Raw genomic sequence first — 15,336 nt, forward strand, 5'->3', positions numbered from 1 at the left:
GTGCAGAGAACTTTTCTGGTTCTCGTGGTCTTCACTGAGGATCTGTGCTGATGACTGTCTAGTCAACAAGGTCTTCACAGGGGTCTTTCTCCATCACATTTCTGGTTGGTTATTGTTTGAATTTTAACGATTCCGATTTTGCTTATCGATTCCGATTCTTATTGATTACTGGTTTCGAGTCCAATAAGGTTAAAAAAAAACAACAACAAAAAACAGATATCATTCACATTTATTCTAAGTCTTATTGCAAAACATTTCAATAGCCGCGTTTCCACTGTCGGGCGAGTGCCGGGCCATGCTAGTGCGTGCCAGGGCCAGTCGCGTTTCCACTGTCACTTCCGGGGCTTGATCGGGGCTTACTCGGGGCCATCGGCCAGGATTTCTGGCCCGTCGAATACCTTGGGCCAAAGCGGGCCAGCTCGGGCTAGAGGAGTGGTTACAAACAGAGGCGGAGTTCACCTGAGTCGGGAGACGGCAGCGCCGGATGATTCTGTCAGCATTAAAGACTTTTAAAATAATTTAACTCACGTTCATGTTTGAATGCCTTCTGTTTGTTATGCAAAAGACTATGCGCTAGTGATGCGCGGGTCGTCTCATAACCCGGGTCGGGTTGGGTCGAGTAAAGAAATTGTCACTTTATTTGCGGGGCGGGTTGGGGCGGGTCATTAAAAACAAAATAAAATAAAAATCCATATATGTTGCATGCAATGTCCAGCCTATATTAAATATTTGGGAATATCAATCTAATCATATTTTAGTAGGTTCTTTGATAAGGCCGTAGCAATGCAACTTGCGTGATTTCCCCAAACCTTTGGCGTCACGTGACACAGCTCGTGCAAAGCAGCTCGCGCTGCCAGCCACAACAACAAAGACGGAGAAATAAAAGTGAAGATGGAAGATGAGGTGCGGGAGAAATTGAGGTCGGGATTTTACATAATTAAAAGAAAAAAAGGTGAATGATGAATTAGATGAATACAAACGCTGCTTTGTAAATATTGAAAATGTTTAAATCATTATCTTATTAATATGACCTGATTTATGGTTCATATTCAGAATCGTCTGTTATTGCCAGTTTACATGGCGATGTTTCCAAGCACTTTCCCAGCCAACATGTCCATGTGGGCCCCACATGGGTTTTCTCTGGGTTATATGGGTGTCATGTGGGCATGGGCTCAGAGTGGGCACTTTGATGGGGTTATTATGGGCCCCAGTTTGGTTTAGGTTGTGGGCTCCATCTAGGCTGCCCATTATTGTTTATTTGCGGGACTTGTTTGGGCCCCAATTGGGCTATATTAGACTAAATTTTTATTACTAAATTTGGTTTGTATTTGTTTAAAAAGTACCTGCCATAATTGTGTATTGAAAATGAAAAACATTTTACAATATTTAACTGTTGTTTTTTTTATTTGATATAATACAAAATGCACATCATGTTTGTCAAATATTTTTTTGTGTGTAAATTTCATGGCCTTATAAAACACTTATTTTGTATATGTGCAAAAAATGTGCTTAAAACTATATTTTCTAAAAGAGTAAAGCACTTGCATCATACTGTCCCCTCCCCCACAAGCTATGATGATTGCCTCCTCCCGTCGACCCGTCCCGCCTTTACATTCAAACAAAAACCAACGGTCTTCTCTCCTGACAAGTTTCTCGACCATCACCGTCAAATATCTCCTGTTTAACACTACCAAGGTAAGATATGTATACGTTTTATTTTGTATTAACTTTGTTTTACTTAAGAACTAGATATTTTGGAATCAATAGAGCTAACATTTAACGAACATTAACGAAGGTTAGCCAGCCGAGCTCAAACAACTAGATAAGCTAACTAAAATTAAGTTGGTTAACCAGCAAATTTTATATAATATGTTCACGCCGACTTTTCACCCTTTTTACACGCTTACCGTATTTTTCATAATCGTTCGGTCTCATAATAATGTCCGAGGCAGTAACGTTATAGCAGTTCCGCATCACAATCCGTACAGCGGCTCTTCCGTAACATGAATCCGTACAGTGACGCTTTGAATCAAATGTACAATGAATCACTTCCAGGTCAAATAAAGTTATATATACCTCTGGAAACTGTGTTTTGTCCTCTTTAATCTTCTTCACGCATCGTTGAAGTCCACGCCCTTTGAAGACGACATTTGACCGGTAAGTACAATGACACCCGAGGGGCATTTTAAAATGGCGGTGGGCGGGGATCTCGCGTTGACTCCGGCGAAGGAGGGAAGAGAGTCCACGAATGAAATGAATGAAGTTTTGGTCATGTGGTCTATAGTATTGAATTTAAATGTAATGGCTATTGGGTATTGAACATTTGTAACCTAAAATGTGTGTTATAAGGATAAAAAATCCCATTTTAAACGGCGGTTTAAAAACTATGCTCACGAGGTCTGGGAAACGACCTGAGGTGACTGAACGCGCCATTTTTCGTAATGAACAATATTTTGCAGATCAGCGATATAAGGTCTTTAAAGTGAACCAAAGAGTCAAATGTGAAGTAAATTGTGTCATAATGAAATCTAACTACTATAAGACACCCTGCACGATGAGGCAGAGTGTCCATAAACGAAGTAAGTAGCAAGATAGCTTAAGCAGAAGAAACTGCACTTTGGCGTGCACTTTGACGTGCGCTAGAAACAGCTTTTGTACACTTGAATGAACAGCGTTGCTAGCAGCTAAATGCTTTTAACACATACATTTTGCTTCAACTCAGTGATCTCAAAGAACTAACTAATGAATACATGAATAAACATTGTTATACCCATTTTATTAAGTTTATACACATAGCTATAATGTAAGCCACCCAAGACAAATGTAAACATTTTGATAGCAAAGAACTTAATGCACAGGTGAATGAATGAACCATTTATTCATAATTTTTTTAAATCAAACAAAACAGAAAACTAAAAAACGTTTGTGTTTTAGAAAATGCCAAAACAAAACAAAGGTTATAAAAAATGGTCCGAAGAAGACATGAAGGCGGCCCTGGAGGAGCTGGAAGCAGGGGGGAGCCTGAGAACGGTGGGGGCCCGCTACGGCATCCCCCACAACACTCTTCAGGACCACCGACGAGGCCGCTACACCTACCAGCCCCACCCCAGCCGTGCCCTCCTCCCGGAGGAAGAGGCATCTTTAGTTGCTTATATCATATGGATGGGCAGGCACGGCTTCCCCGTGACAAGGGCCGTAGCGACGCTGATGGCCACTGGCATTGTGAAGGCCTCAGGATGATGGTGATTCACAATGGTGAACTTCGAACATGGTCTGAGCCGTATGTGGTGGTGCCGTTTCCGGGAACTCTTCAACATACTGGAGCCCATGTTTGCAGAGAAGAGCTGGCATGATTGTCCTCACCTGCTATTCAACTGTGATGAAACAGGTTTTGGGGACAAACAAAAAAGCAGAAAGGAGAAAGTTTATGCACAGAGGGGACAAAAACATGTGTATCGGCAAACTGTGGTTACTAGGGAGCACATCAGCGTCCACTGCTGTGCTAGCGCGGCAGGTGTGAGCATCCCTCCAATGATAATATATGCCCAATGCCTGCCTAGTAACAGCTATGCGCTAGATGGCCCCCCCAACGCCCTGTACGCCATCAGTGAAAAGGGCTACATGGATGGGCCCCTGTTTGTGAGGTGGATTGAACATTTCTTGAAACATGCTCCGGCAGAGCATCCACTCCTGCTTACTTGCGACCAACACGAGACCCATATGTCCAAGGACGTGGTGGACCTCTGTCGGGGCAATGGTGTGGAGGTGGTGTGCCTGCCAAGCCACACCACCCATGCCCTTCAGCCCCTTGATGTGTCCCTCTTCGGGCCACTGAAAGAGGCCTTCACCAAGCTGGCAACAAATATGGGCCTTGTTAGGGGAGACCTTGTCCTGGGGAAAAAGCATTTTTCATCGATATTAAAATTTGCTTACCCAAAGGCGGCCACCGTGGAGAACATAAAGAAGGGGTTCCGGTTGACAGGCTTGTTCCCCCTGAACAGGCACGCACTGGAGGACAGCGATCAGGTAGCTACAAACAAAACAATCAAAAATAGACACTGCATAAATGCAATAGAAACAATGCAAACAATAATTTACTAATATCTTTATATTAGATATAATGTAAAGATATTAAATATATTTTAATATTTGGCAGGTAAATAATAATATTTAATATGGAAATATATATTTAATATTTTAATCATTTAATATTACAGATAATATATCTTTATATTATATAAATAGGCCCAGATATACTAATATCTTTATCTCCACTAATTTACATTTCAGATGATGATCATCCCTCCAGTGGCAGTCAACCAGCCCCTCTTGGCACCACCATCTCCACGGCCCAGGTCCAGCCAGCCCCTCCTAGCACCACCATCACCCTGGCCCAGATCCACCCAGCCCCTCCTAGCACCACCATCGCCCTGGCCCAGATTCACCCAGCCCCTCCTAGCACCACCATCGCCCTGGCCCAGATTCACCCAGCCCCTCCTAGCACCACCATCTCCACGGCCCAGGTCCACCCAGCCCCTCCCGACATCATATCAGTGCCAGTTGTTGCTGGCTGTGTAGAGTGCCCCACCTGCCATCGCCCGCCAAATCCGTTGGTCGCGGCTGGAATTATCCCAGCGGGGCTCGCCCACATCCTGGTCCCGCCACGATTTGACCAGTCGGCCCGGAGGAGGCGGCGGCAGCAGGTTCCTGCTGGAGCACGCTGCATTACAAGTGACGAGTTCGCATCTCACCAAGCTGAGAAGGAGAGGGAAGAGAGGGAGAAGCAGGAGGCGAAGAGAAGGAGGATGGAGGAAGTCAAGGAAAGGAGAGCATTGATGGAGGAAGAGAAGAAGAGGAAGCAGAGAGAGAAGGAGCAGAGAGAGAGGGAGAAGGCGCAGAGAGAGAGGGAGAAGGCGGAGAGAGAGAGGGAGAGAGAGAGGGGGAAGGAGCAGAGAGAGAGAGAGAAGCAGAGGGAGAGGGAACAAGAGAGAGAAAGACTACGGAGAGAGAGGGAGCAGGAGCGGCTCCAAAATGACATCTGTGCCTCTTGCAAGCACCCAAGCCCCCCAGGATCTGGAACAGAAGAAATACTGGAGTGGGTGCAATGTGAAAATTGCACCCTCTGGTACCACACTGAGTGTGTCACTCATGTGGTACCAGAGGAGGCATGGCTGTGCAGGGAGTGTGCCACGAGTCGGGATTTGTAAATGTGTTTATAAATAGTTTTGTATATAGTTTTGTTATATAGCATATATCAATTGCATGTATATATATATATATATATATATATATATATATATATATATATATATATATATATATATATATATATATATATATATATGCATTCTTTGTTTATTTGTTTTAATAATAGTTTTGTATATAGTTTTGTATATCAATTACATGTTTTATTTTTTATATATATATATATACTGCATTCTTTGTTTATGTGTTTTAATAAATATGTTCATGTTCCTAAAACATTTTTCAAAATCAAAAGTGCTTCAGTGTTTTCTTGTAGCACACAGTTTCCTAAAACCTAAAGCCATGTTTGAAACAGTAACCGTTATTGACGGGTTATTGACGGGTTTACCTCAGAAAAATATATATAGCAACTACTGAAACTAAATGATGATCTAATGAAGGACTTTTGGTGGAGGATACAAGCTTTCATAATACACACAGCCTATCAAATAATAAACAGCAGAAGCTAAGTTTATCAAATAAAACATTAGCAGCTACCTACGCACCGTTGAAAACACGTACACGTTTATACTGAAACTAAATACACATTCAAATCGTTTTTTTCGGCCTGACAACAGATAATATACATAGCATATGAAGTAACAAACAGCAAAAGTTAAGGTAATTCACATAAATTTATATAGAAACGATACCTTCACGTCGTTGAAATCATGACGCCCCGTTGTACGGTTTCATGTTACGCTCCCAACATGACTGTACGGAATCTTGTGACGCGTAACATAGTTCCCCACACAGCGCCGCCTCAAGCAAATCGCCATTTACGAGCATTTCATAGGCCAAAAATAAACCAATCAAAGCTAAGAAACGAAGACAAGACCCTCCCCCAGTAAATGACACATCAAAAGTTCATTGGTCTAATCCGTTAAGGGTCGCTCTGACGTTTTTACGTGCCCGGAAGCGAGATTTAGTGTACGGATTGTGATGCGGAACTGCTATCGTGCAAGAATGCGTCATTGCGCTTCTAACATTAGGCCTTTCTGTGCTTCGCAGCCGGTGTAAACCCGGCTTAAAGTCCCATAAAATAATGCATACTACCCGTTCACTCAGTTTAAGTATTCAGGAAAGTTTTATTTGAGGGACAGATCGAAATTGTTCGTCGTAGTTCAAGAAACATTAATAATTTGTGCCCATTCATGAACGATTCCGTTTTTTGAATCGGTTCTTTTGTGAACCTGTTGAATAAAATTACAAAACTGTCAGAATGACTCATTTGAAGTCAATCAATTGACTCGCTGAATAAGTGATCCGGTCAAGCGGTTCCTAATGCGATGTCTCCACATACAGAATGGATTGATAGATGTAATTATCTTAATTATGTTATCTCTATTAATCAGTAGGTCTATGTCGGTATTGATCGTTTAAAAATTATCCTAAACTAGCAGTAATGTCATAGTTGTGCCTTTAGGTTAATCAGGTAAAAAGAGATGAGAAGTAATTAATTTTAATCTTTTCATTTTTGTACATTATTAACAATGGTCATGCATGAATAGTATGTGTATAGTGTGAATAGTGATGTACAGTAGGTCAAAAGTTTGGAAACATAACGTTAGTCGGGATAGGCGCAATAAGCTTTTGCTTCTGCCTATTCCATTTCAGACTTTATGTTGATTTATGTCATCATTTGTTAAATAAAATGTCTGAATAAAAAATCTGAAATCTGAACATTACGATTTTTTATATTTTTGAAATAAGTCTCTGCTTATCAAGGCTACGTTTATTTGATCAAAAATACAAACAAAAAACTGTAATATTGTGAAATATTATTACAACTTAAAATAATAGTTTTCTATTTGAATATACTTTAAAAAATAATTTATTCCTGTGATGCAAAGCTGAATTTTCAGCATCATTACTCCAGTCTTCAGTGTCACATGTGACATCCAGCCAATCACATGATCCTTTAGAAATCATTATCATTCTAATATTCTGGAGTGTTGGAAACAGTTCTGCTGCCTAATATATTTGATGAATAAAAGGTTAAAGAGAACTGCATTTATTAAAAAAAATATATATATATTTTCTAATAATATAAATCTTCTTTACTATCACTTTTTATCAATTTAACACATCCTTGCTGAATAAAAGTATTGATTTATTTAAAAAAAAAGAAAGAAAAAAAATTACTGACCCCAAATTACTTACCAGTAGTGTCACACCACTGTATGAACGAGGACACAGAGTAAAGGATAACAAAGGTTTATTTAGACACTGTATGCAGCTCCGGATAACTGGGAAGCACAAAGGGTCAAACTCAGGGAATATAACGTAGAACTAGAGTCTTTTAGAATGCATGAAACATAGGAAGTCACTCGGGGCGTGGAACTGGATAAATGAAGCTTAGCTGGTTGAGACAAAAAGGACGGGTCTGGATCTTGAGGGATTCCAGGAGAACACCGGATACTGAGGCTGGCAGGGAACACACAGAGAGAGTAATAAGAGTCTTGAACTTGAGATATACTTGCAAATGTGGAGCATGGAGAATAGCGCTGAAGAGTCACGGGTGTCTGAAGACGAGACCGGACAGTGAGCTGTGTTGTGACTGGGGTTTATATCCAGAGTGAAGTGATGAGTTGCAGGTGCAGACAATCAGAATTCGGGTGAGTGAGATCGCGACCAGGTGTGTTGAGTTGACGCTGGCTGAGGTGTGCTGAGTGGATCCGTGACAGTACCCCCTCCTCCACGGCCAGCTCCTGAGGGCCGTATGCCCCGACGACGAGGGCGACCCCTAGGACGAGGGGCTGGACGATCCGGGTGTTCACGGTGAAAGTCCTGGAGGAGCGTGGGGTCTAAGATGTCGTCCCGGTGTACCCAACAGCGCTCCTCTGGTCCGAACCCCTCCCAGTCCACGAGATACTGCAGTTGGCCCCCCCGTCGTCGGGAATCTAGAATGGCGTGGACCTGATACACGGCTTCGTCAGTGGGGTCCACTGGAGGAGGAGGGGGTACCTCACCAGCGTCAGCTTCTGTGGAAGGGGAAGAGAGAGGTGCAATGTAAGGTTTCAGCAGTGATACGTGGAAAGTGGGTGCAATCCTGTAGTGACGGGGTAGTGCGAGTCGATACGTGACTTCATTGACCTGCCTCAGTATCGCAAACGGACCTATGAACCTGGGACTCAGCTTACGAGAGGGCAGCCGGAGGCGAATGTCCCGGGTGGAGAGCCACACCAGCTGGCCAGGAGTATAATGGGGTGTGGCTCTACGACGTGCGTCGGCCTGCTGTTGGAACCTCCGGACTGCCCCCTGAAGATGGACATGGGCTGAGTCCCAGACCCTCTCACTCTCGGTGAACCAGTGTTGGACCGCTGGAACGTCCGAAGGTTCACCTGTCCAAGGGAAAAGAGGTGGTTGATACCCTAGAACGCACTGGAACGGTGTCAATTTCTGACGGATTTTGACGGATGTCTGGCGTAGGGAGTTCTGGGCATACTCTGCCCATGGGAGGTACTGGTTCCAGCGGTCCTGAGCTTCATGGCAGTAGGTCCTCAGGTACCTCCCGATCTCCTGGATTTTACGTTCTGCTTGGCCGTTAGACTGTGGATGGTACCCCGACGTCAAGCTGACCGATACCCCCAGAAGTTTGAAGAAGGATTTCCAGACTCTTGATATGAACTGTGGTCCCCGATCCGAGACAATATCCTCTGGTATACCGAAATGGCGGAAGATTTCGGAAAACAACATTTCTGCTGTCTTGAAGGCTGTGGGAAGACCAGATAGGGAAATCAATTTGCAGGACTTGGAAAATCTGTCCACGACCACTAGAATGCAGGTCTTGGGAGTCGGATGATGGTAGATCGGTGACGAAATCCACGGCCAGATGGGACCAGGGTCGATTCGGAAGAGGCAGTGGCAGGAGCTTTCCTTCGGGTAGACGTCGGGGTACTTTGGCCATAGCACAAGCAGTGCATCCCTGCACGTATCGGGAGGTATCCTGAGCCATGCTGGGCCACCAGTACCGTTGTTGAAGGAGTGAGAGGGTCTGCTGGCTGCCTGGGTGTCCAGAGCCCGGAGAGGTGTGTACAGAGTCCATGAGGGGAAGACGGAGATTGGTGGGTACGAAAACCTTCCCCTCAGGACCTCCCGGCGGAGCAGGTTCGGCAAGGGTGGCGTCGGCTATGAGTTCGTCAATGTTCCACTGGATGGGGCTGACAATCATAGTTGGAGGGAGGATGGTTTCGTTGCTCTCTGTGGTGGATTCAGGCTGATATAAACGTGACAGGGCGTCTGCTTTGAGATTCTTGGAACCAGGGCGGTAAGTAACCGTGAAGTTAAAGCGTGTGAAGAAGAGAGCCCACCTAGCCTGGCGAGGATTTAATCTCTTGGCCTCCCGGAGATACTTAAGGTTGCGGTGATCTGTGATCACTTGGAACGGATGATTGGCTCCCTCCAACCAGTGTCTCCATTCCTCTAGCGCCAACTTAATAGCCAGGAGTTCTCGGTTACCGACATCGTAATTCTGCTCCGCCGGGGACATCTTACGTGAAAAGAAGGCGCATGGATGAAGTCGTGGAGGGGTCCCCTGCCGCTGGGATAGAACTGCTCCAACTCCGTTGGTGGAGGCGTCCACTTCCACTAGAAATGGTAGTTCTGGATCTGGATGACTTAGCATAGGAGCAGAACAGAAGGCTTCTTTGAGGTTTACAAAGGCTTGACTCGCCTCTGTAGACCAGGTTAGCTGCTTGGTGCCCTTCTTCACCATGGATGTCACTGGAGCGCAGATTTTACTGTAGTCGCGGATGAACCGGCGATAGAAATTGGCAAAGCCGAGAAAGCGTTGCAGCTCTTTCAGGGTTTGAGGCTTAGGCCAGTTGATTACCGCCTCCACTTTACTTTGATCCATTGAGATGCCGTCTGGACGGATTACATACCCGAGGAAGTGCATGGATTCTCGATGGAATTCGCATTTTTCTAACTTCAGGTATAACTGGTACTCACGGAGGCGTCTTAGCACTTTCTTCACCTGAAGGATGTTTTCGTCGAGGTTGGAGGAGTAGATTAGGATGTCATCAATGTAGATGATCACAAACCGGTGGATCATATCTCGGAAGATTTCATACATGAAGCCCTGGAATATCGCTGGACTGTTGGACAGGCCAAAGGGCATAACCCGATATTCGTAGTGCCCCGCAGGAGTGATGAAGGCCGTTTTCCACTCGTCTCCTTCACGGATACGAACCAGGTTGTAAGCACTTCAAGTCGAGTTTGGTGAAGATTTTCGCTGAACGGAGTTGCTCCAGGGCTGAGGGCACCAAAGGTAACGGATATCTGTACTTGACTGTGGCTGCGTTAAGAATGCGATAATCAATACATGGACGGAGTCCTCCGTCTTTTTTCCCAACGAAGAAGAAGCTTGAAGCGGCAGGGGACGTGGATGGTCGAATGCATCCTTGGCGTAGAGCTTCCTCCACGTACTCCTCCATGGCCTTCTGCTCCGGGATGGACAATGGATAAATTTTCCCATGCGGTAGTGTGGCCCCAGGCAGCAGGTCGATTGCGCAGTCCCATGGCCGGTGAGGTGGAAGAATGGTGGAGAGTTGCTTACTAAACACGTCCTGGAACGCCCGGTATTCTGGAGGAATCTGAGGAGTTGTATCTGTGGCTGGACTCTCGATGGAGGTTGAACCCAGGATAGCAGGAGAAGTGACCAAGGACGGGGCGGTTGAGTTCTTCTTGATGGGACGTAAACAATGCGATTTGCAGTAATCACTCCATTGGCGTACCTCTCCAGATGTCCAGCAGATGTCAGGCGAGTGCTGGTTAAGCCAAGGGCGTCCCAGGACGATATCAGATGTGGAGCCCTCCAGTACCAGTAATGAACATTTTTCCTGATGCAAGCATCCGATGGAAAGTTGTAACTCGGGGCTGCAGTGAAGAATATTTCTGTTACTGAGGGGTTTTCCCAGAATGGAGTGGATACTCAGTGGGCGACTCAAGCGACGACGGCGGGCTTGTAACCGGCTGAGCAGAGAGGCTGATATGAAATTCCCCGCAGCACCAGAGTCGATCAGAGCTTTCGCTGAAACAGAATGGTTTCGGTAGGTAAGTGACACTGGAGTTTGCTTCAGGTTTGATACAGGAAATGGTAGTTCAACTGTACTCACCGCCGAACGACTGGGACGAACGGGACATTCAGCTCGGTAATGTTCAGAATCCCCACAGTAGAAACACAGATTATTGGTACGACGTCGATTACGTTCTGTTGTGGTTAGACGTCCTGAGTCGATCTCCATTGGCTCTGGTACTGGAGGGTTTACGGGCTCGGAGAGGCGAGGAGTTCGTGCAGAGAAATTTTGAAAGCAAGCATTGCGGTGTTGAGCTATGAGTATGGAGCGTTGAATAAGTTTTTCTATCCCGATGGTGTCGTCATAAATGGCCAGTTGTAAACAGATGTCAGAGTTGAGGCCTTGCCGATAGGCTGTCATCAAAGCGATTTCATTCCACCCACTGCTTGCAGCGATAGTTCGGAACTTCAGGGCGTAATCTGAAACAGAGGATTTGCCTTGCCGTAGGCGATACAACTGATCATGAATTGATATGGTATTGGATGCTTGAGAAAATACTATATTGAAATGATCAAGGAACTCGTTGAAAGACTGTAATGCCGGTGCATTGGAATCCCAGAGAGCTTGAGCCCAGTTCAACGCTCGACCTGTGAGTAGGGAAATTATGAAAGCAATTTTGGCTTTTTCAGAAATGAACTGAACAGCATTTACCTCCATATAAAGCTTGCACTGTAGCAGAAACCCTTTGCACTCTCCGTCGCCCGAATAACTAGCAGGTTTGGCCATGGGACTTACTGAGGCAGGTCGATAGTTCTGAAGAGTATGACTGAATTCCCTTAGCGTTTCTTGTAGTGTTGGTTGCGGGGTGACGGCTGCGTGCGCAGGGGTACTCTGAGAGGCTTCGGTGGGTGAAGCGGAGATTCCGGAAGCCGTGGGAGCCTGCATTGTGTGTGTTCCGGTCTTCTGTCACACCACTGTATGAACGAGGACACAGAGTAAAGGATAACAAAGGTTTATTTAGACACTGTATGCAGCTCCGAATAACTGGGAAGCACAAAGGGTCAAACTCAGGGAATATAACGTAGAACTAGAGTCTTTTAGAATGCATGAAACATAGGAAGTCACTCGGGGCGTGGAACTGGATAAATGAAGCTTAGCTGGTTGAGACAAACAGGACGGGTCTGGATCTTGAGGGATTCCAGGAGAACACCGGATACTGAGGCTGGCAGGGAACACACAGAGAGAGTAATAAGAGTCTTGAACTTGAGATATACTTGCAAATGTGGAGCATGGAGAATAGCGCTGAAGAGTCACGGGTGTCTGAAGACGAGACCGGACAGTGAGCTGTGTTGTGACTGGGGTTTATATCCAGAGTGAAGTGATGAGTTGCAGGTGCAGACAATCAGAATTCGGGTGAGTGAGATCGCGACCAGGTGTGTTGAGTTGACGCTGGCTGAGGTGTGCTGAGTGGATCCCTGACAAGTAGTGTATATTGTTGTTACAAAAGATTTATATTTTTAAAACATTTTTTTTACTTTTTATTTATCAAAGTATCCTAAAAAAGTATCACAGGTTATGAAAAAATATTAAGCAGCAGAACTGTTTCCAACTTTGATAATGAATCATCATATTAGAATGATTTCTAAAGGATCATGTGATAGACTGGATGTCACATGTGACACTGAAGACTGGAGTAATGATCCTGAAAATTCAGCTTTGCATCACAGGAATAAATGATAATTTAAAGTATAATAAATTGAAAACCAATTATTTTAAATTGTAATAATATATCACAATATTATTATTTGTTGTATTTTTGATCAAATAAATGCAGGCTTGATGAGCAGAAGAAACTTCTTTCAAAAACATTAAAAATAGTAATGTTTACAAACTTTTGACCTGTACTGTACATTTTCATGTAATAATAACAACAGGGAATTAACTATTACACATATGCAAAGAACTATATGAATATATTAATGACTGGCCCTCATTTTAGTACAATTATAACAAGCTCACTCTTCACTTGTTCCTGAAAAAGAGAAAATAAATGGGGAAATTTTTTAGCTGAATTGCTCTGTAAATTGCAAAATAGTCTTAAACACCATAAAAAAAAAAAAAATTTTGGATCGTGATCCTGCCTGAAAAAAAATTGTGATACATTTTTGCCATATTCCCCACATAGCCAAAGAGTTGTAGATGCAGAGGGTGGTTCTGTGTACACACTAGGTTAAGTTAACCCACTCTGTTTCCCTTAATGAACTGTTACCACTACATTTGTAATTTTGTGTCTTCTATGTTTCTTTTCATCTCAACTTTAGGTCTCAGTCCTTGGGGACATTGGAGGGAGGAGCCTTGATGAGTGTGTCCGTAGAACTATGGCATTTTTGATGACAAATAACCTTGCCCGTCAATTGAACCTCACAGGGCGCCATGGAAAACGCTCATTCAGGACCCTACGTCTGTTTGAGACTTTGCATGGTATATACATTTCAACATCCTTCATTTACATACTATAGTAAAACACAAACGGTTCTTCAGAACAACCCCTTTTAGATTTTGAGATTCGCCCACTAAGTTACTTGCGTTTCACACTTGATACTTGCGTTTCAGATCGTTAAAATAGGGCCTTAGACGTCAGGTTTATTTTTATAAAAATATATTTTTGTTTGATGTTTGAATGCACAATATAAAAAAAAAAAACTTAAAAAACATCACCAAATGTTTATGAAAATCAATAAAAACTGAGTTTTATCTATCTTGAACTTTTCATATATTAGCTGTATTGCTCTCAGTATAGTGGTGTATTGCTGCAGTAGCACCCTTTAATTAAAATTAATTCATTATTTTGGTTCACAGGTAGCCTGAAACAGAACACTTTCTCGAGAACTGTCAGCAAGAAAGAGGTGGAGACAGCCCTCGGTAAATGGTTCACAAATGCTAGGGATAGAGATGGCAACCGTGCCTTGAGAGCCCAGCCAAACCTTGTGCGGAGAGCAGCACAGTCAGAGGTGTAAGTTACATAATTTATAACAAATAAAGGGAAAGCTAAATTGTTTCTTTTTCATTCAATTAGTAGTAATTTTTAACATCTGTTAAGTTAACCAATCAGAATCAAAAATTCAACAGCACTGATTTTTAGGGGTCAAACTGCAAAGGAAGACCCTTATTGTATTTGTTAGGGGCCAATCATTGAGGGTGCATAGGCACCTATTAATTTTGGTAGTGTTCTTATTGTTATTAATGATCTTTATTATATTCCAATTTTCTTATTAGGGGTTCAAGCACCAAAATCTGCAATATCTATTGTATTTGCTCAGATTATTTTTGGGGGTATGAGCGTGAAGCATGATTATAATTTAGATTATACTCATGCATTTCTTTAATAAATGTTCATGTAAAACTGATTTTTTGAAGTTCTGCTAAGATTTTTAAAGTATGTATTTGTCTTTTCTTTCTTTACTCTTTAGGTTTGAAGCTGAGGATTCTGTACTGGCACAGGACTGATCACTTTTATGTGAGGTTTTATCTTCAATAAAAGAAACCTTGATTTACACATTCTGAATTGAAGTCATTTTCTTTCCTGCAATTCAAATATTTTGTAATTTCTTAGATATTAAAATGTTAAAGTTAAACAAATTGGTGCATTTTTGGTTTGGGCTGGTACTGGTTAACAAAACAGTAACAAATTTGGAGTCACAGTGATTTGAAAGTTAATTTTGTAGTATAGCACATTTACTTGAACTACGGGAATCAGGTTTACTTAATAAATGGGGCCCACTGTGGTCCAGTGAGATCACCCATAAGGGCCCCATAAGGGTGATGTATGGGACCCACTTTCAGCCCATTAATATTATATAATTTGGGACCCAAGTGGGCCCATAAAATGAACTCCTACATGGGCCCAACTTGGAGCCCACTGTGTACCCACCATTAACACATATGGGCTAACACACATAGGGCCCATGTGGAGCCGATGGACAAATTTATCTGGGCCCCATTTGGGTGGCCCATGCAGGGCCCAAGTTACAGCCCATCAAAAGCCCACATGGGGCCCACATGGACATGTTGG

At 43.5% G+C, this 15,336-nt stretch overlaps 1 protein-coding gene and 1 long non-coding RNA gene across 2 annotated transcripts; both read left to right on the forward strand.

Annotated features, from left to right (window-relative positions):
- Positions 1-1,606: 1,606 nt before the first annotated feature.
- LOC307149389 lies at positions 1,607-14,816 on the forward strand. The gene is made up of 4 exons (XR_013819553.1): positions 1,607-1,695; positions 13,586-13,745; positions 14,124-14,277; positions 14,735-14,816. It is a non-coding gene; the product is annotated as an uncharacterized lncRNA (long non-coding RNA).
- LOC307149463 (uncharacterized protein) lies at positions 3,253-5,207 on the forward strand (the record flags this gene model as incomplete). Its single annotated transcript, XM_079855807.1, has 2 exons — positions 3,253-4,026; positions 4,356-5,207. The coding sequence occupies 2 exons, from the start codon at positions 3,253-3,255 to the stop codon at positions 5,205-5,207; spliced, it is 1,626 nt and encodes a 541-aa protein (XP_079711933.1).
- Positions 14,817-15,336: the final 520 nt, after the last annotated feature.

The sequence above is a fragment of the Squalius cephalus genome (genome assembly GCF_949319135.1).
Source record: "Squalius cephalus genome assembly, chromosome: 21".
Classification (NCBI taxonomy): Eukaryota; Metazoa; Chordata; class Actinopteri; order Cypriniformes; family Leuciscidae; genus Squalius; species Squalius cephalus.